This window comes from Apodemus sylvaticus, chromosome 5 (assembly GCF_947179515.1).
Source record: "Apodemus sylvaticus chromosome 5, mApoSyl1.1, whole genome shotgun sequence".
NCBI classification, from domain to species: domain Eukaryota; kingdom Metazoa; phylum Chordata; class Mammalia; order Rodentia; family Muridae; genus Apodemus; species Apodemus sylvaticus.
In genome coordinates, this window is record NC_067476.1 from 10,412,651 (window position 1) to 10,432,347 (window position 19,697).

The following is a 19,697-nucleotide window of genomic DNA, read 5'->3' on the forward strand; positions in this document are numbered from 1 at the left end:
GGGACCAGGCCGTGAACTCTCAGAGACCGCCCCCAGGAATGGCTGCCTGTCACCTTCCCAACACTGGGTGGGAGAGCCGGGTGTCAAAGACCTGAACCTGGGGCTGGCTCTCTCTCTCTCTGTCTCTCTCTGTATCTTTCTCTGTCTCTCTCTCTCTGTCTCTCCCTCCCTCCCTCCCTTTCCTCTCTTCCCCTTCCCTCTCTTCCTCCCTCTGCTCTGTGACGGAAGCCATACCCCATCTGCCCTTCAATGTTCCCATTGGCCACTAGAAGGCACTATCGGGAGCCACTCCGGCTGGAGTCGCTGGTGTCTGTACCCTCCACTCAGAAGACAAGAGGCTCTTCAGGCCTGGCTATCCCCAGGCTTGGGTCTGCTCTGAGCTGCCCCTCCTGTCAGTCAGCTCTGCACCTGCTTGGCCATGGGTCATTCCATCTTAGCTCTCCTCCTCACCCTCGACCTCGCCATCCTGTCAGTCAGACTGTCCTGGGTCAGTCTGTGGATACTCAACCTGTCAGCTGGTAAATACTATGGCACTGCCCACTGAGGCCTCCCTGATGTGGGCGTCACTGCCCGCTGCCAGTGCCTGGTGAGGGCAGTGCCCCCTGCCCCCGCTGGTCTCAGCTCCACCGGTCCTTCTAGTACAGGCAGAAGGTTCTAACAGCTCATCTCTGAGGGGTTAGTAGCAGCTGTAGAGACCTCAGGTTGTGGCTGGACAATATGTCCCCCTGCCCCACTCACCTGTAGATTCTATCCCAGCTTTTCTTTTTTTTTGGGGGGGGGGGGGTTGGGATTTGGTTTTTTCGAGACAGGGTTTCCCTGTGTAGCCCTGGCTGTCCTGGAACTCACTCTGTAGAGCAGGCTGGCCTCGAACTCAGAAATCCGCCTGCCTCTGCCTCCCACCACCGCCAGGCTATATCCCAGCTTTTCAAACTGTAGCTTTAGTGAGCTACAATTCACATCCTACACAGTCCGGCCATTTAAAGAGTATCACTCAAGGCTTTTCGGTGCATCCAGGAGTGGAGCTACTGCCACCATCAGTTTTACGATGTCACTATTGCCCAGTGAAGGATCCCGGTGGCCATTAGGCACCACTCACGCCCCCCAACTTCCCACCCACAGCAGTCCACTGCTGGTTTCCGTGAAATGCCTGTCCTGGACATTCATATTCATTCTGATGGTGTCACGCCATCCTGTGACTTCTGCACCTGCCTGGCTCCATTTAGCCTGAGCCTTTGAAATCTCACTGAGCACCGGGTTCAGTCTTTTTTTTTTCAAAAAATAAATTTATTTTTCATTGTTCCTTTATTTTTTTAAAAAATATTATTTATTATATAATACATTATATATATACATATATATACATACATACATATATATATATATATATATATATATATATATATATACAGTAAGTACATTGTAGCTGTTTTCAGACACCCCAGAAGAGGGCATCAGATCTCATCTCATTACAGATGGTTGTAAGCCACCGTGTGGTTGCTGGGATTTGAACTCAGGACCTTCTGAAGAGAGTCAGTGCTCTTAACCACTGAGCCGTCTCTCCAGCCTCTCGTTGTTCCTTTATATAATACCTCATGTGGCTTTGTAGCCCTGGCTTGTTGGGCCACTTGCTGTGTAGACTAGACCGGCCTTAAACTCACAGATATCTACCTGCCTCTGCCTCTGCCCACCCCCCTACCCCCCCCATCCCCCCCCCACGTGCTAGGATTAAAGTTATGAACAAATAGCACTGATTCTTAACCAGCCTTTGGGCTGTCACGATAAGGCTGCTGTGAGCCTGGCTTGCAGGCGTCTGTGGGTGTTCAGAGTTCTGGGGTGGGGTATGGGGTTTTTTGACCAAGCTGGCTCAGTCAGTCAACAGGTTCTCCAGTGCAGGAGTAAGGATTAAAAAGAAAGAGACAGCTGGGTAGTGGTGGCGCACGCCTGTAATCCCAGCACTCTGGGAGGCAGAGGTAGGCAGATTTCTGAGTTCAAGGCCAGTCTGGTCTACAGAGTGAGTTCCAGGACAGCCAAGGCTATACAGAGAAACCCTGTCTCCAAAAAACCAAAAAAAAAAAAAAAAAAGAAAGAAAAAGAAAAGAAAGAAAGAAAGAAAGAAAGAAAGAAAGAAAGAAAGAAAGAGACAATCAGACAGAACTTCAGCATTACCCCCAGTCAATTCTGAGACTGAAGGCGGGTTTAATAATTTCCGATTCACTTTTATACCATTTTAATTACATGCAGGTATTAAGATAGATAATAGTACAAGGAGGAACAAGCAAGACAGTAGACAAAATAGTCAAGGCAATAAGCAAAGTCCCGTGACAGTTGTTTCCAAGGGCTTGTCAGAATGACCAAAATACCTGCGCCCACTTCCTTGTCCAAGCCCAAAATCTTGCCTGAAGCCTGCTTCTTTTTTTCCACCCTAAAATTAAAATTCCTGCCTTAACCTACTTCCCTATTATGCGCTAATCAGATTCCTGCTTGAAGCCCTTGTCCTTAGTCAATGTCAAGTTCCTGCCAGTCGACGCGGCACCCCAATAAGGCTCTCTACAGTTTTTGTTTCTCCTGAGTGGAGCCTTGAGTTAGGCCTCTAGCTTTTCGCATGCTGTTCCCTGCCTGGAATGCTTCATGGCCTTGTCTGCTTGCATCCGACTGGTTTCTGCTCAAGCTTTGTCCCAGCAGCCCCCATTGAGGAACCCTCCTTGCTCCTGCTGCCCCTCCCATGCCTCTCTGGTACTCTCCCAACCCTTCCCCCTCCCCTTCCTCCCCCCCACCCACCCTCCAACCCCCAGTTCCCTGACACTGAGAGCACATCACAGCTGTCAGCTCTCAGCTGCACTGTGCCTTAGTGAGACATTTCATGCTTCTGTAAGACAGGGACCACGACTCCCATCTTCCCCCCCCCCCCACACACAAAGGTCTAGGTAGGACGCAGGGTGCAACTGGTCCATGCACAGGGTGACTGAGTGACTGATTCCTCTTGATCAGCAACCTGGATATATGTAGAAGGTGTGGGACCCTAAGTGTGAGGGAGGGAGGGCTGTAAGAAGTTGAACAGCCACAGATGGGTTAAGGAAGGCGGTTGTCACCAACATAGGCTGGGTCACCACTGAGAGAGCATCAATGCGGGAGCGTCTAGGTCGTGTTGGTTGTGGGCCTGTCTGTCTGGTGTGGAAATACCCAGCCAGAGAATGGACGACACCTTTCCCTGGGATTGCATCCTGAGTGGTATGCAGGTAGAGAAAGGTAGCTGAACGCAGATGCAGGGGTGCACGCATTCCTTCTTTCTCTGCTGTGGCTGTGACAAGCTGCTTCCTGATGCCACCGCTCCCTCTCAAGGACTGTCACCTGGAGTGGTGGGCCTAATGACCCCTGTCTCCTCTACGCTGCCTTTGTCAGGGTAACTTTTCACTGTGGCAGAAGCGAAACTAGGCCAGTGGGAATCTACCAAGGTGCCTCTGACCCACTGGTGCCTCAGTTTCCCTGTCAGTACAGGAAGGGAGTACAGGCTTCCCTTCGTTCCACAGAGAGCAGCATGGAGCAAGGTGTGGTCTCCCGAGGTGGCCGCCTCCAGTTGAGTCGCCTGCAGCCGACCCAGGCTGGTACCTACACTTGTGTGGCTGAGAACGCCCAGGCAGAGGCCCGCAAAGACTTTGTGGTGTCTGTATTAGGTACATCTGCACTCTACACGACCCCCTCTTGCCCCATCCCCAGCATCCCTTGCTGCTGGCCAGCCCTCACCATAGCCCACTTCACAGTGCCTCCCCAGATCCAGAACTCAGGCATAGCACAGGAACACAATGTGCTAGAGAAACAGGAGATACGGCTGCACTGTGAGGCTGCGGGCCAGCCACCACCAGATATAACCTGGCTGAAAGATGGTGGGCCGTTGGACCAACACGTGGGGCCTCACCTCCGGTAAGGCCAGGTTGTGCCTCCTGAGGCACCAGGGCTGCCAGCCTGGGTGCGCCTGCCCTCAGTGACCCCTCCCCATGCAGGTTCTATCTGGATGGCAGCACCCTGGTGCTGAAGGGCCTGAGAGCAGCAGACTCGGGTGCCTACACCTGTGTGGCCCACAACCCAGCTGGAGAGGATGCCAGGCTCCACACGGTGAATGTACTGGGTGAGGAAATGAGGCTCGGGCGAGGCAGGGAGCCTTAGTGCCTTGTGAGAAAAAAAAACTAAAGGATGATGGGTGGGTGGAGTCAGGAACCTCCATTCAAGACCTGGTGATAGCCAGGCTCCCTAAGTCTTCAGGCGAGTCACAGGCTTCCCAGCCCAAAGTTCAACGGGGACTTAGGACAGAGAGGCCATGAAAAGATTGGGTAAATCTGGGGTCCCAGACAGTGGGCCTCATCTCTCCAGGGCATAGGCAAGACTCCAAGACCCTAACTACAATGGCTGACAGTGGCATAAGGTCAGGGCTGGGTGCTGCCTTCCCTCCAAGTCCCTCATCACTTTTAATCTACCACCACAGTTCCTCCCACCATCAAACAACAAGCTGGTGACACAGGGACCCTGGTGAGCAGGACTGGAGAGCTGGTGACCCTGGTGTGCCCCGTCCAAGGATCCCCGCCCATTCACATGAGCTGGCTCAAGGACGGCCTGCCCCTTCCACTCTCCCAGCGCACCCTCCTCCACAGCTCCGGCCGCACCCTCAGGTAGGAGAGCCCAGCCTGTGGTCCCTGTGACAGTTGCTGACGCACTCTTCAGGCCACTCGGGCTCCAAATGCTTCTGTGTGGATAGAAAAATACAAATAGTACAGACCGCGAGGTTTATAGTGACTGGGGAAACCAAGAAGATCCTGCCACCTAGTAGGAACCCCAGAAGAGGCCTCATCCTGTGGTCTGATGGGGAAGGCGTAGCCCAAGAGGACACCTGAGTGCACTGGCCTGGCAAGACCAGGTAGAAAGCAAGGAGGGCTTCCTGGAAGGGGCCTGAGCAAGGCTGGTGGTTCTAGACTCCAGCAAGCACGACAGTCTTGCAGCTGAAGGGACCAGGTGTAGGGGAAAGGCCCCAAACCATGAGCTCGAAAGACAGCCGAAGCTGGTCAAGGAGACACAGTGACAATAGAGCGTGCCGTGCCTGTGCTATGCTGTGCTGTGCCTGTGCTGTGCTGTGCTGTGCCGTGTCGTGCCGTGCCTGTGCCGTGCTGTGCTGTGCCTGTGCCATGCTGTGCCGTGCCTGTGCCATGCTGTGCTGTGCCATGGTCAAGGCTAGATGCTTACCTCATGTTGGTGCTGAGGTGGAAGAAGGTGCAGCCAGGCCTAGTTTCCATGGAGAACAGCATCCAGACAGAGCAAGTCTCTGAGACAGGCGCAGGACAGGAAGACAACAGGGACAGGCAGATGTTACAGCTGGGGTCTTGGGGTTCCTAACAAGCAACTATTATCATGCCGGAGGTTTCTCCTGGCTTCTGGGAATCTCGCAAAACCCCCAGGCATGCAGAGCCAAGCACCTTTATACATCGAGTCACCTTGTTGGCCCAGAAGGGGAAACTTTTAAAGGCAAAATGAGAATTATACAAGATACCCTGAAACCCCAGTCCTTAACCACACATTGCTGGTGAGAGAGACCCTATCCGCAGTGGCATGGGTCACTGCCAGGCAGGAGTACTCACAGAACATTTTCCACATGTGCTCAGAGGTTTCTCAGACATCTTTGGTGACATCCACATTGGGCAGTCACACACAAGAGCCATCCCCCACTGCCCCTCAGCTTTACTGGCTGTTTTGGGCTTGACCAAAGCGACTCCATTTTGAATCTGACTACTCTTGACACTGAGCTTCCCAGGCACCTGGGGGAGATACACTGTCTACTTGGAGCTTGGGGAGATAGACTATCAGCATCATGGAAGATTCTGGAAGCCAGATTGATTCAGCCATCTGCCACACGTATGCACCTTGTCCTTTGGACTTGAAAGGCTTTTGGCAGGGACAGGAAGGTGTGGGAAGGCTCTGTTCAGGAAGGGAGACTGGCCTGGCTCTGACACCATGATCTTCTCTGGCCCATCACAAGAGCAGGCCAGAAGCTGGGGCTCAGGAGAAGTGGGAGGGAATGGGGCCAGTAGATGGAGACAGCCCAGGTGGGTCCTGAGTGATTGCCAGTGGGAAGGATGCCTGCTGGGACAGTGAGCTTCCAGAGTTTAGGAGGCAGAGGTTTGGCTGAAGCAGTAAAGACTGGAGAAGGTAGTGGGTGTGGGGCTCAGGGAAGAACAGTTGGGGCTTTCCCCAGGGAGCACCAGGAGGCCAGGAAAGGGGTGTGAACTGGGGCTAGAGAATTCTCCTTTCAGAATCAGCCATTGGGGACAAAAATAAGAAAACTCTTAATCCCAGCACTTGGGAGGCAGGGGCAGGCAGATTTCTGAGTTCAAGGTCAGCCTGGTCTACAGAGTGAGTTCCAGAACAGCCAGGGCTATACAGAGAAACCCTGTCTCAAAAAACCAGAAAAGGGGCTGGAGAGATGGCTCAACACTTAAGAGCACTGACTGCTCTTTCTAAGGTCCTGAGTTCAAATCCCAGCAACCACATGGTGGTTCATAACCATCCATAATAAGATCTGATGCCCTCTTCTGGGGTGTCTGAAGACAGCTACAGTGTAACCACATATAGTAAATAAATAAATAAATAAATAAATAAATAAATAAATAAATAAATGAATGAATAAATGAATGAATAAATCTTTAAAAAAAGAAAAAGAAAAACCAAAAAAAGGAAAGAAAACTCAACTGTTTTCCCTCTCCCCCTCCCTCTTCCCCTCCCTCTCTCCCTCCCTCTCCCCCTCCCTCTCCCCTTCCCTCTCCCCTTCCCTCTCCCCTTCCCTCTCCCCTTCCCTTTCATCTCCCTTTCCCCTCCCTCTCCCCTCCCTCTCCCCTCCCTCTTCCCCCCTCTCTCTCTCTCCTCCTCTCTCTCTCTCCCCTTCCCTCTCCCCTTCCCTCTCCCCTCCCTCTTCCCCCCTCTCTCTCTCTCCTCCTCTCTCTCTCTCCCCTTCCCTCTCCCCTCCCTCTCCCCTCCCTCTTCCCCCCTCTCTCTCTCTCCTCCTCTCTCTCCCCCCTTCCCTCTCCCCTTCTCCCCCTTCGGTGAGGGGGCTCAGGATCTCTCAGGTGCAGCTGTCAGATTCAGGCATCTTCACCTGTGTGGCTGCAAGCCCAGCTGGTGTGGCCGACAGGAACTTCACCTTGCTGGTACTCGGTATGGGGTAGGGTGGGGCAGTGAGCACCACTCGGGCTAGGACAGATGAGAATAAAATCCCCACCCGAGGTTCAACAGGGTGTGTCCGGGTAGAGCCACGGGGCATTCCAATCTAATTTCTTCCATTGTCCGTTCATGTATCCCCCAAGTTGTGAGCAGGCACTTTAGCACCAGGAGTTGAGAGGCGTAATTTATGGTAATGAGCAGTGGCTCTGGGCCCCAGCTCCATTAGGTGGACAAGCTAGCGGGGAGTTCTAAAGGGTTTATCCATGAGGACCACAGGCCGCAGACCATGCAGAGATCCAGGGTGAGGGCACCTGCTGTGGATTGATAAGGACCCTGTCTACACTTGGCCCCCTCAGTGCCCCCCATCCTGGAACCAGTGGAGTTTCAGAACGACGTGATGGCTGCCCAAGGCTCTGAAGTAGTCCTTCCATGTGAGGCCCGGGGAAGCCCCCTGCCCCTCGTGTCGTGGATGAAAGATGGGGAGCCCTTGTTGCCCCAGAGCCTTGAGCAGGGCCCTGGCCTGAAGCTGGAAGCTGTGAGCTCTGGTGACTCGGGGACCTACTCCTGCACAGCAGCAAGCGAGGCAGGGGAGGCCAGGAGGCACTTCCGGCTGACAGTCATGGGTGGGTGCCTTGCCCTCAGCAGCTTCAGGGGCTGGAGGGGGAGGGGGAAAAGCTAGAGAGGAAGAGGAATTCCCTGGAGATCTGGGGTCATCTTTGTGTGAGGCTCCCGAGAGAGGCCTCGCTGGCCCAGCCTGCCGTGCTTCTGTGGCTGAGAAGTCCGTTCTCTTCAGCTCTGTTCCAATATTTTTTACCACCAGACCATTGGCGTCAAAAGCAAAAGCTAGAGCCACCAACATGTAGGGACACAGCCTCACAATGTAACCCAAAAGTGTGCAAAGCATATTAAAAACATTTGCTTTAACTCTGTCGTCGCCCCAGGTACCAAGTCTTTATTGAGATCAAGGTACAAATAATTGTCACAGCCATGGAGCTGTGGTTCTATATCTACATGGCCATCCAGCTCTCCCCCTCCCCCCCACGCATACCATACTCCACTTTCTTGGCTCTTCAGTAACAAGCCTCTTGATGGTGGGGAGGGGAGAAAGGCTGACCCAGGGTGGACATCTTGCAGATCCCCCCCACATTGACGAGTCTGGTGAGACTTCAGAGCTGTCGCTGACACCTGGTGCCCACCTGGAACTCCTGTGTGAGGCCCGTGGCATCCCCCCACCCAACATCACTTGGCATAAAGACGGGCAGGGCCTGAGCAGGGTGGAAAATGACAGCCAAGCTGGCCGTGTGCTCCGGGTGCGGAATGTGCAGGTATGGGCACTGCCCGCTAGGGGTGGGTTAGCACCAGAGAAGTGGGAGGCTGCGGAGCATCCCCCAGGTCCTCTTTCGTGTGTCTTGTGGGTAGGGACATGGTCCCCAGGCCTATGTCCTGAAGGACTCCCAGGAAGGGCAGAGCCAAGGCTGATAAAACAAACAAACAAAAACCAGATAGCTGGAACAAGGACTTCCGGTCCTGCCCTTGTACCTCAAGAGCAAGATGGAGACAAGAATTGGCCAGAAGGTGGGGTGGCAAGAGGGGTGGACATGTGGACCCAGAAGCAGCTGACCTCTTTGACCTGTTCCTAGGCGGACAATGCTGGGCTGTACACTTGCCTGGCTGAGAGCCCAGCAGGTGAAGTCGAGAAGAGCTTCCGGGTCAGGGTTCAAGGTAGGGAGGGGGTATGGGGACAAGGGAAGGGCGAGCGGCATGGGATCTGTAAGAGTGAACCCATCTCTCATATCCTCTCATCCCCCAGCCCCTCCAAATGTTGTTGGGCCCCGGGGTCCCCGCTCTGTGATTGGCTTGGCTCCGGGGCAGCTGATTCTGGAGTGTTCTGTGGAAGCAGAGCCAGCACCAGAGATTGAGTGGCATCGAGGCGGCGTGCTGCTTCAGGTGAGCCCTCCGTCTCCAGGCTGAGGCCTCTGACCAACCGACTGCGGGGTTCTAAGGGTCTGTCTGTCCGGGTGTCACTCCACATGTCTGCTCTGGGCACATCTACCTGATGTTACTGTCACTCTGTGTCATGGTTAGGCATTGCAGCAAGACCAGGATTCGTACCTAGTGCTCCCTCCATGGTACCCTGAGGCCTCTGTGACCCAAACCTATGTTGTACCTATGGACTGGGAGACTGTGGGACTGTGGCTCAATGACAGTGCTCAGCCCCTCCAGGTTTCCGGGGGGGGGGTCTCAGCAGAGTGGCCCTCTGTTGCAGGTCTGTTGCTCACCTAAGATGGAGCAGAGCCTCCTAGGTCTCTCAGACCTCAGGGCCTGATGCTTGTCTAGGTCAAGACTAGTTTGATCAGTAGGGAACCATGAAGCAGAAACTATGAGAGAGATGGTCATACAGCCCTGGGCAGGACCCAGAGAGCGGCTGGACACTTGACTATATCTCCAAGGTGTTTCCTCCTACCTGGCTTTTCCCAGCAAGAGGATGCCAACTCAGGACTCAGCTCAGAACCCAGGAGACCAAGGTCATAGCCAAGGGCCAATAAAGATCCCTCTTTCTCCTCCTCTGTGGGGCTCTGCAGGCAGATGCCCACACTCACTTTCCAGAGCGGGGCAGATTCCTCAAGCTGCAGGCGCTGAGCACAGCGGATGGCGGGGACTACAGCTGCACAGCCCGCCAACACGGCAGGCAGCACCAGCGTGACTTTCCGCGTGGAGATCCACAGTGAGTGTCCCCCTCCCAGCCCGCCCTCCCCTCAGAGCCACAGGCTCCCAGCCCTGCCCTCTGCCCCTCCCCAGCGCACCCACCATCCAGCCAGGACCGAACGCCGTGAACGTCTCCGTGAACCGCACAACCCTGCCTGCCCTGCCAGGCCCACGGTGTGCCCATGCCCCTCGTGAGCTGGCGGAAGGATGGGACCCCTCTGGACCCTGGGAGCCCCAGGTGGGAGACAGAGGGGGGAGGGCTTCGGGAGGATCTTGGGTTTAGGCTCCTCTTTACCAGACACAGAAGAAACTCATTTGGGCATCTGGAGTGGAAAATGGCCTGACACCGGATGTGGGTGGCTCGCCATCACGAGGACAGGCACACCACTGACTTGTCGATCCGTTTCTTTATATATGGTGTCTTCTCCTCACCCTCTTTCTCTCTCTCCTACTTCTATAAGCATCACACGTACCCTCTCTCCAGCCCAAGTTTACAGCCCCCGTCCTCACACCACCTGTGGAAGCAGCAAGCCCTCTATAAATATTAAATCCAAATTCCCAAGGCACGCAATGTCACTGGCCCTGCCTGTGTGATGAGCCACCGTCTGTCCAATCTACTGCATCCAAGGGCAGGATAGCACAGCACAGCCTGCCCACTGAGGCCTTTGTCACACACAGTGAGCCTGCTGTCCCTGGAGCAGCCTCTCTTGACTGCCCTGGCAGTGCGTGTCGCTTTGTCTGTCTCTCACGTGCAGGACTGGCTGGTCATCGTTTTGTAAGGAGAGCTGGGGGAGAAGGGAGCTGGAAAGGCAGTCAGGGGTCCAGCCCCATCTGCCGGTCTCCAGGACAACCCCTCTCTGTTCCAGGCTAGAGTTTCTGCCTGAGGGCTCACTGCGGATTCATCCTGTCCTGGCGCAGGATGCCGGACACTACCTCTGCCTAGCATCCAACTCTGCTGGCTCTGACCGGAAAGGCCTAGACCTCAGAGTCTTTGGTAGGTGGGCGAGGAAGAGGCTTCAGGGGAGGGAAGCATCCTCCTGCCTTCAGCATCTGCTGTCAGGGACCAGGGGCCAAAAGCAGTGATCCTCAAGAGGTGTCGGCCATAAAGCTGAGGAGCGAAAGGTTTTACCATGGCATATGTAGTCAGAGGCCACATCTGTCACACACCCTTCCTTAAAAGCACCAGACGTGGAATGTTCCACGGGAGATGACTTGAAGCCATTGAATTGGGTTCTCTGCTCAAGCTTGTTCCCGTGGCAGTGTTACCACCTTGTGGGACTCTGACCTTAGGTGGGGCTGATGGCAGAAGCCTTGATAGCCTCCTTCAAGTGTGGGGTGTCAGGAAGGCACCAAGTCAGGGACTCAGAAGGCCCAACCAATCTACTGTTCCTTGTTGGTTCTCCCTGGAAAACTCCCCTCCCCCCAGCTCCCTGGGATGGGTTGAAGATGGCAGCCAGTGTCCCGGTTGTGAGCACAGTCTCAGAGTCGCCCCCCCTGCCATATCCCCACCCCATGCCTCATTCTAATAACCAACCTCTCCCCAGAGCCTCCAGCCATTGCCCCTGGCCCCTCCAACCTGACCCTGATGGCCCACAGCCCGGCCTCACTACCCTGCGAGGCCAGAGGCTCTCCCAAGCCCCTGGTGACCTGGCGGAAGGATGGGCAGGAGCTGGACTTCCGCCTGCAGCCAGGCGCCTACCGGTAACAAACAGGCCATCTATGGGGTAGATATATGGAGGTGGGGGCCCATCACACCAAGTGTGGCAGGGTCAGTGAGGAGGGTCCAGGACCCCAGATGCCAGGGAGGAATTGTGACCCTGAGGCAGCGGAGACCCCTTGGCAGGAGAGAGGGTGCTTGAACCCATGCCCCACAGAAAGACATGTGTGATTTATTCAGCACATTGAAAACAGGACATGTGGATAGTGGGGTGGGGGGCGCTCAGTGGCAGGTCAGTTGCTGGGCATACGGGAAGCCTGTAGTGGTAAAGAATTAAAGTCTGCTCTATGCCCCTGATGGGCATGCGCACAGCTCTGCACCTGCCCAAGAGCTCTGGATTCAGGAATTAAAGATACGTACATGCAACCTTTATATTTAATATGCCCTGGCTAGCTCAAGAGCTGGGTCATTTTTGAACCTCCACGTAGTGGCTAACAGAGTCCCCTCTGATATTCCTGAGTTAATACTTTCTAAATCTATACTTCATCTCTGCTACCCTAGACCCAGTCGGGGAAATGGCCCCTGGGGCCTCTTTCCCCAATTCTTACATGTTGCCGGGCTCTCCCTCCTGCACCTTTTCCTGTGTGGTCTGTCTCCTTCGCCCTCCTAATGGTGGAATCCTTCTCTCTCCTTTAAGTTTCTTGCCTAGGAATCCTAAATGTCCCTCCTCTGTCCCTCTGCCCACCCATTAGCCTCTGGCTCTCTATTGACCAGTCAAAAAACCAACCGTTGGCAGGAACCTGCAGCGGATGTACAAATTCCCATGTAAACACAAGTCAAATCCCCAACAGAAGCCCGTGGCTACTTCTGAGAGCTTCGAGTGCTGCCCACATGCGGCCAGTGGGCAGTGACCATCAGAAGTGTTTGCTATGTGTCTCATCAATGACACACTGGCCCAAACGTGCAGGAGGCAGAACGGCATCAATGCACACGAAAGTCACCCATGGGCCCGCAGCTGAGACTTTTAGGACTAGAAAGTTCTAGAAGATACTTCTTTTTGCGCATGCTGTTTGTCTGTGTGGAGTATATCCCATGTGTGTACAGCAGCTCAGGAGGCCTTAGGAGGGCCTCAGATCCCCTCCCCCTGGGGCTGGAGTTACCACCCAGAAGTGTAGGAGATCCTCTGAGCCTCTGTGGCCCTAGAAGATCCTAGAAGAGTCATGGCTAGAGATAAATGCAGGGCAGGCCTGGAGTGGGGAGACCGCTTTGGCTCACCCCAGGACCCTCACTTCAGCCATCCCTATGTCCGCCCTAGGCTTCTGCCTTCCAACGCCCTGTTCCTCACGGCTCCCAGCCCTCAGGACTCAGGCCAGTTTGAGTGTGTCGCGAGCAATGAGGTGGGCGAGTCCCGCAGGCGCTACCAGGTGACTGTCCACGGTAAGTCCTGGCAGAGGAGGGAAATGTGGGTATGACACTCTCTCCCTCCTGGGAGCTCTCCTAACAGCAGGGACTTGTGCTGGCTTCACCCCAAGACTTCTATGTATCTTAGAACACCTCCTTAGGAAGCTCGCCTGGGTTTTACTCCCCACCACTCAGGCATTATCTAATCTACAACCCTCTAAACCCAAATCTGCTCCTTCCTCAGCTGCCTAGGCCTTCAAGGCAGACTGAAGTCTCGGTTGGACCTGCGAGGTCCTGTGTGGTCCAGCCCGACAGATGCCACCCAGGTTCAGCTTTGCCCCATGGCTTGCTCTGGAACCAGCTATGCCTCTGCCTGCCTCAGGATCTCCTCCCAAGCTGTGCCCTCTGCCAGACACATGCTTCCTTCACCCAACCAACACCTATTTTCTCTCCAATTTCAATTCTGTGTCACCTCTCCAAAGTCACCAGGCCAACATCTCTACAGAAAGCTATTCATGACTATCTCTGTGCCTAAATATCTACTGAGTGTGCAGTATGACTTTGCCATTCCCACAGCTTCCATCTCTGCTGTCACCAGGATACCATCTCATGTCCTAGCCTCCCTTCATGACAGTTCTGTCCCTGAGGTCCTATGGCCACCTGTCCTCTCTGTACCTCACCAGGGACTTGTCTTGTGTTCCAGTGCCTCCCACCATTGCAGACGACCAGACACATTTCACAGTGACAAGGATGGCACCTGTGGTCCTCACATGCCACAGCACAGGGTCACCAGTGCCAGCCGTGTCCTGGAGCAAGGCAGGCACCCAGCTGGGAGCAAGGGGCAGTGGCTACCGAGTCTTGCCCTCTGGTAAGTTACAGTGAGCAGCAGAGATGTCTCTGAGGAGAGAGGAGGCTGCACTAAGGTGTGGAGGGCTCCAGGCAGCAGGAGAGAAGCAAGGATTAGTCGCCTTGCTGTGTAACCTGAGAGAAGACCCTTGTCCTCTCTGAGCCTCAGTACCCCTTCCTGTGTGGTGTCTGCTCTCTGAGGCCCATCAGAGGAGCTGTGGATCCTAGGAAAATCAGGGTTTTCTGATGAAAGGAGAAAAATCTGTGGGAGTATTGGCAAAGCTAGCTTCACCCAAGGGTGCTGACCTTCATTTTAAAACCGTACTCTTAACCCTTTGGTGTTTGAGAGGGTCTATCATTGATGGAATTTGGATAACAGATTTGTAAAATGCCTTTGCTGGGCTGAGAATATAGCCCACTTGCTAAAACACGCTCTTAGCCTGTGGAAAGGCCTGGGCTCCAACCCCAGTGTCACATAAAGCTGGCTCAGTGGTATGTAGCAAGGATTTCCAGTACTTGAGAGGTGGAGGCAGGAGGATCAGAACATCAAGGTCATCCTCAGCTACATAGTAGGTTCAAGGCCAGCCTGGGCTACATGAGCCCTGTCTCAAAAAGAAATTACATTTAGTTCTCAGATGTACAAGTATACAAAAATGATTGCGGCAATTCCCTAAATGAGTGCTCTTGCTAATTAGAAATCCCTGCACTCAAGACCACTGGGCAGGGCAGCCCCTGCTTTTCAGACTCTCTAGGTACAATGGATCTTATGTTCCATTATAGGGTTATAGGCCAGTGACCTCGCTCTTTCCCACGCCCAGCAGGCCCCAGGGGTGCAGGGAGAAGGTTAAGTTGAGGCTCACTGCCTGCTACCTATCCTCTTTCCAACCGGCGAGAGCAGAGGGGAGTCCTGGGGGGGCTTCTGAGAGAAACACATTGGAGAGAGCAGAGGTTCTCAGCAAGGAACAACTGACCCCGAGATCCCATAGCCCAGAGGCCCTGCAGCCCATCTTGTCTGCTTCTCATTATGTATGTGGAGAAACTGAGGCCAAGGAGTAGAAGGCAGAGAGCATGGTGGGCTCCGAACTCGTTCCCATGCCCTCTGTGCCCTTTACCCATGGGCAACAAAGGCAGTTTGAAAGGGTGTTGGTAACAGCACTGCCCCCTCCATCAGTAGGGACTTCTGGCCCTAATCCCATCCCTTCTCCCCCAACCATGCCTCGCTCCCACCCACAGGAGCCCTGGAGATTGAGCAGGCCCTTCCTATCCACGCTGGCCGATACACCTGCACAGCTCGAAACTCTGCGGGGGTGGCCCGCAAGCACATGGTCCTCACAGTGCAAGGTAAGGACCCCAGCTGGGCCCACCTGAGGCATCAGGTTAAATGGAGTGGGGGGGATGTAGACAGGTAGGACTTGGAGTATAGGGGAGGCCTCACCCCCTGATTCCCCCAGCCTAACTTAAACTAATTCCTAGTTTGGAATCTTTGGGAGAGAGCAGGCTCCCTGCAGCCTTGTTGCTGGCGTGAGGCTTCAGAGCCCCTGTTCCCCTAGAGTCCCCTCTTCTTTGATATAAATCCTTGTTGGAGGGACACCTGTTGGAGCGACCTCTGTCTTTTGTGCCCACAGCCTCCCCCGTGGTAAAGCCACTCCCCAGCGTGATTCAGGTTGTGGCGTCGGAGGAGGTGCGGCTACCCTGTGAGGCCTCTGGCATCCCCCAACCAACGGTCATCTGGCAGAAGGAGGGACTCAGCATCCCTGAAGGTGAGACCTCACAGTGGCCAGCAGGAAGGGCAAGGTGGTCCTTCTTCCTGTCCAGGAGACTCCACCCTCACCCCTGGGAGAGGTCCAACACAGCTCAGCCTGGGCCTGAGACATGGTCCTGCTTCTGCCCCCTGTGACGCCAGCAAATCTGACAGATCATCTCAAGCCACATCCTTCTAGGTGCTTCTGCCACCCCAGCAGATACTAGCCTCAACTTTCTCTATCCAAATCCAGGAGCTCATATGCAGGTCCTCCCCAGCGGCCAGCTGTGGATCATGCGCGCCAGCCCAGAGGATGCCGGGAACTACTTCTGCATTGCCCAGAACAGCGTGGGCAGTGCCATGGCAAAGACCAGGCTGGTGGTGCAAGGTGGGCCCAGGAGGGACCTGCAGGAGAATGTGGTTACACAGAGTTTCTTTTCCTAGTCTACTCCAGTCCTGACTGGCACACCCCACCTCTCTCCTACCCAGCACTGCTGAGGGAACTTTCTCTTGTCCACAGTCTGGCTGGCTCCAGGCATAAACACCCACCCTCTGCCTTCTCCAACACTCCCGGCATGCTTGCCTGGCCTTTCTTCTCTCATTGTAACTTATGGCTGGCTCTCCCTTAGTGTGAGCCTTATGGTCTGCCAAATGTCTGCTCAGCATTCAGAGAGTATGCAATGAGGCCCAGGGTTTGCCGTCCCTGAGGCTGTTGACAGGATGTCTGGAGGGCCATGGCTCTGTGGCTAGGGTCAGGCTTTGCTGTGAACCCAGAGTGGCCCTGGCTCATGCCCCTCCTGACCCTGCTTGCCCAGTGTGGACAAATGCCACCTGATGAGTGAAACCTCCTGCACCTGCCTGGGGCCTTCCCTGGATCCCTAGAACAGTCCGTGGGGGAGAGAGATACACAAGCTTGGCTGCACACGCTCTCTGAGGTTGTCATATCCGGGAGTCTGTGCTAATGGAGCCCTATGTGGCCTCTGCCCCCACCAGTGCTTTAAGTCATCGTGTGTGTGCACACACATACACATACACCTGGGTGTGCACACCTGGACACACAGCTATAATAGGGGCATGGCATTGCCAAACACAGAATCCTCAGATCAGTCTGCCCACAAGCAATGACCTGTGGCTTGGCAGTTAGTAGAAGTTAATATCCGGGTGGTGATGGCACACGCAATCCCAGCACTTGGGAGGCAGAGGCAGGCGGATTTCTGAGTTCAAGGACAGCCTGGTCTACAGAGTGAGTTCAAGGACAGCCAGAGCTACACAGAGAAACCCTATCTCGAAAAAAAAAAAAAAAAAAAAAAACCAAAAAACACAAACAAAAAAAGTTAATTAGGGCTGAGTGCTAACCAGGCCCTGGCACAGAGAAGCCAAACCTACGACAGCTCAACCCAGCCCCAAATGACCATCCATCTCCCTGCAGTCCCGCCTGTGATTGAGAACGGCCTCCCAGATTTGTCCACCACTGAGGGCTCCCACACCCTCCTGCCCTGCACAGCCAAGGGCAGCCCTGAGCCAGCCATCACCTGGGAAAAGGATGGCCACCTGGTATCTGGAGCTGAGGGGAAGTTTATCCAGCAGCCTTCCGGAGAGCTCCTGGTGAAGAACTCTGAGGTGAGGCCCAGGCCCAAGATCAATGAGTGTTTCCCTAAGGTAGCAGATAGCTGTGGAGTGCCACCTGCTGGCCAAGGCTGTCACAGAGCTCTTTAGCCCCTAGGAACATGGGAGGGCAATGTTAGCGTCCCACCCACAAGGATAAGTCAAGGGTCAGAGGCAACTGGATATCCCAAGATAGCTTCTGTCCATAATCAGAATCCAGGTTTGAAATGAACTCTAAGGCCACCTCCCAGGGAAGCACAGTGACAACTTAGTGTCTCCCAAGTGGGCCAATTGTTCTCAACCAACCTCAGCACTGAATGTCTTCCACGTTCCGGGGGAGGTGTTGAGCCAGGGCTGTGGGGTGCCAAACCCCTTGTTCATCAGTACTGCCAAATGAGCTACTCTTTGAATGCCCTGGCAGCTATGTGTTGACACACAACTGTGGGGGTGATCAGGGCCCCAGACCCTGTCCCCACAGCAGTGAGGAGCATGCTGGCCCTGGCTCAGGGCCCCCGCAGAACATGTCCCCCCAGAACCTCACTGGGTTTTCTCCATAAAGGTTCCAGAGGGAGGAGCCACCTCATAGGAAGCCGACATATGTCAGCTTGAGCATGAAGCCCAGCACCCAGTACAATATCAGGAAACAGGACTAGGTCTCTTGGCTCTGGTCACGTGATCAGAGCTTGAGTGATTTTTTTTTTTTTAACTGGAGTCATGGAGGCACCCTGCCTAGCCTCAGGGGAGTCAGCTTGGCCTACTGCTGGCGGCAGGATCTAGCGAGAGTCACTCTGCTTCTCCTGCTTGGTTGCTTCACAGGAGCCTGTAGAGAATGGGCCTCCAAGGATGTTCCCAGGCTAGGCGCAGAGGCAGTCACCATCCTGAACCTCCCTCTCCCTGCAGGCCCAGGATGCAGGCACATACGTCTGCACCGCAGAGAATGCCGTGGGCCGTGCCCGCCGCCGTGTGCATCTCACCATCCTGACGCTGCCTGTCCTTACCACCTTGCCTGGGGACCGCAGCCTGCGCCTTGGGGACAGGCTATGGCTTCGCTGTGTGGCCAGGGGCAGCCCAACACCCCGCATTGGCTGGACCATCAACGACCAGCCTGTCACAGGTCTAGGTTTCCTGGATTCAGAGGAGACCCCAGCTGGGGCTGGGGAGGTGGCAGAGGAAGGAGGTTGAGAGACCAAAGCAGTAGAGCAGGGAAGTGGGGGACAGATGGTCCTTCAGGCCCTGGGTATCCAGGCTATACAAGGAAACACAGGAGCTTGCCTGCCTGTGAGCACACCCTGAGCTGTATGTTAGAGCTAGCAAGAGGGCATCTGAACAGAAAACTCAGCCCCAGAGACCTCAGGTCAAGAAAGGATGCCTGTGTTCTTGCCCTGAGATCCTGCTACCATAGGAGACCCAGCAGGGGAACACAGGGCTTCAGATTGCGCAGTGGATACTTGACAAATGTCTGCTTTGTTAGTGGAGCGCTGGGTGCCCTCCCCTGGAAATGGCATTTTCTACCGTGTAGTGCACCGCCCAAGTGTAAGGCCAGGTCTACCAAGCACCCATGTACACCTGCACACAGGGCTTCTCTGTGCACCTTAAGTTACGGTAGATGTCCCAGCTATTTCTATTGACACAGAGAAAAACATGGGTACCAAGGACAAGACGAGACAGAAATACACTTGGCATCCCGAATAAATTCCCCCACAGTGGCAGTGTCTGTCATGGAGACTCTGTCTGACCCACAGGAAGGAAGGGCAGTGTCTGTGGAGGACCTGAGTTCAAATTCTCAGCACCCACAGAAAGAACTGGATATAGAGGCGTGTATCTGAGACCCCAGAACTGGGGAGGCAGAGACAGGCATAACTCTGGGGCTCACCAGCCAGTCAGTCTAGCCAATGAGAGAACTCACAGGACAGGGTCCTTTGTAGCTGGGCCTTGAGCTCCTAGACCTACTATCTTCATTCCCAAGCACTCGGATCACAGCCCTGTAATTTTTTGTCTCATTATTTATGTCAATAATCCCTCCCCGCAAAGGCCTACCTTTGACTGTCTCCTGGAAATCACAAAACAAGCAAACTCTCTGGCCCGGTCCTCTATGGCTTGTGCCCCGCCCCCAGTCAGCCTGCCGCCCATGGCAAGGGACCTGTCATTCGTCTCTGCTTCCCTGTTAAGCGCCTTCTGGATGCACAGGTCTCTGTAAAGTGACCAAGGATGGAGGCCCTTATTCCAGTCTGAGAGCTGTGGACATCTCTCTTCCCACCACAGAGGGAGTGTCTGAGCAGGACGGAGGCAGCACACTGCAGCGGGCAGCCGTCACCAGAGAGGACAGCGGCACGTATGTGTGCTGGGCCGAGAACAGGGTTGGCCGCGTGCAGGCTGTCAGCTTCGTCCATGTGAAGGGTAGGATGGGAGCCCATATGATCTTCCTCCATAGCCCTCCTGTAACCCTCCCCATTTCCTGCTGTTTAAGAAACCAGCTTCCTAGCTGGGCAGTGGTGGCGCACGCCTGTAATCCCAGCACTTGGGAGGCAGAGGCAGGTGGATTTC

At 54.7% G+C, this 19,697-nt stretch overlaps 1 protein-coding gene across 1 annotated transcript in view; it reads left to right on the forward strand.

The window, feature by feature from the left end:
- The window catches only part of Hmcn2 (hemicentin 2), a 146,614-nt gene that overhangs the window by 102,934 nt on the left and 23,983 nt on the right, over positions 1 to 19,697 (forward strand). The window contains 23 exon segments of the mRNA XM_052182128.1: positions 3,528 to 3,671; positions 3,759 to 3,918; positions 3,999 to 4,123; positions 4,478 to 4,661; positions 7,094 to 7,191; positions 7,554 to 7,820; positions 8,332 to 8,522; positions 8,838 to 8,919; positions 9,008 to 9,144; positions 9,780 to 9,875; positions 9,877 to 9,926; positions 9,997 to 10,057; positions 10,059 to 10,141; positions 10,770 to 10,897; positions 11,448 to 11,604; positions 12,876 to 12,997; positions 13,665 to 13,829; positions 15,041 to 15,148; positions 15,433 to 15,567; positions 15,802 to 15,936; positions 16,978 to 17,168; positions 18,054 to 18,267; positions 19,416 to 19,550. Coding sequence (XP_052038088.1) covers positions 3,528 to 3,671; positions 3,759 to 3,918; positions 3,999 to 4,123; positions 4,478 to 4,661; positions 7,094 to 7,191; positions 7,554 to 7,820; positions 8,332 to 8,522; positions 8,838 to 8,919; positions 9,008 to 9,144; positions 9,780 to 9,875; positions 9,877 to 9,926; positions 9,997 to 10,057; positions 10,059 to 10,141; positions 10,770 to 10,897; positions 11,448 to 11,604; positions 12,876 to 12,997; positions 13,665 to 13,829; positions 15,041 to 15,148; positions 15,433 to 15,567; positions 15,802 to 15,936; positions 16,978 to 17,168; positions 18,054 to 18,267; positions 19,416 to 19,550 — 3,168 coding nt within the window.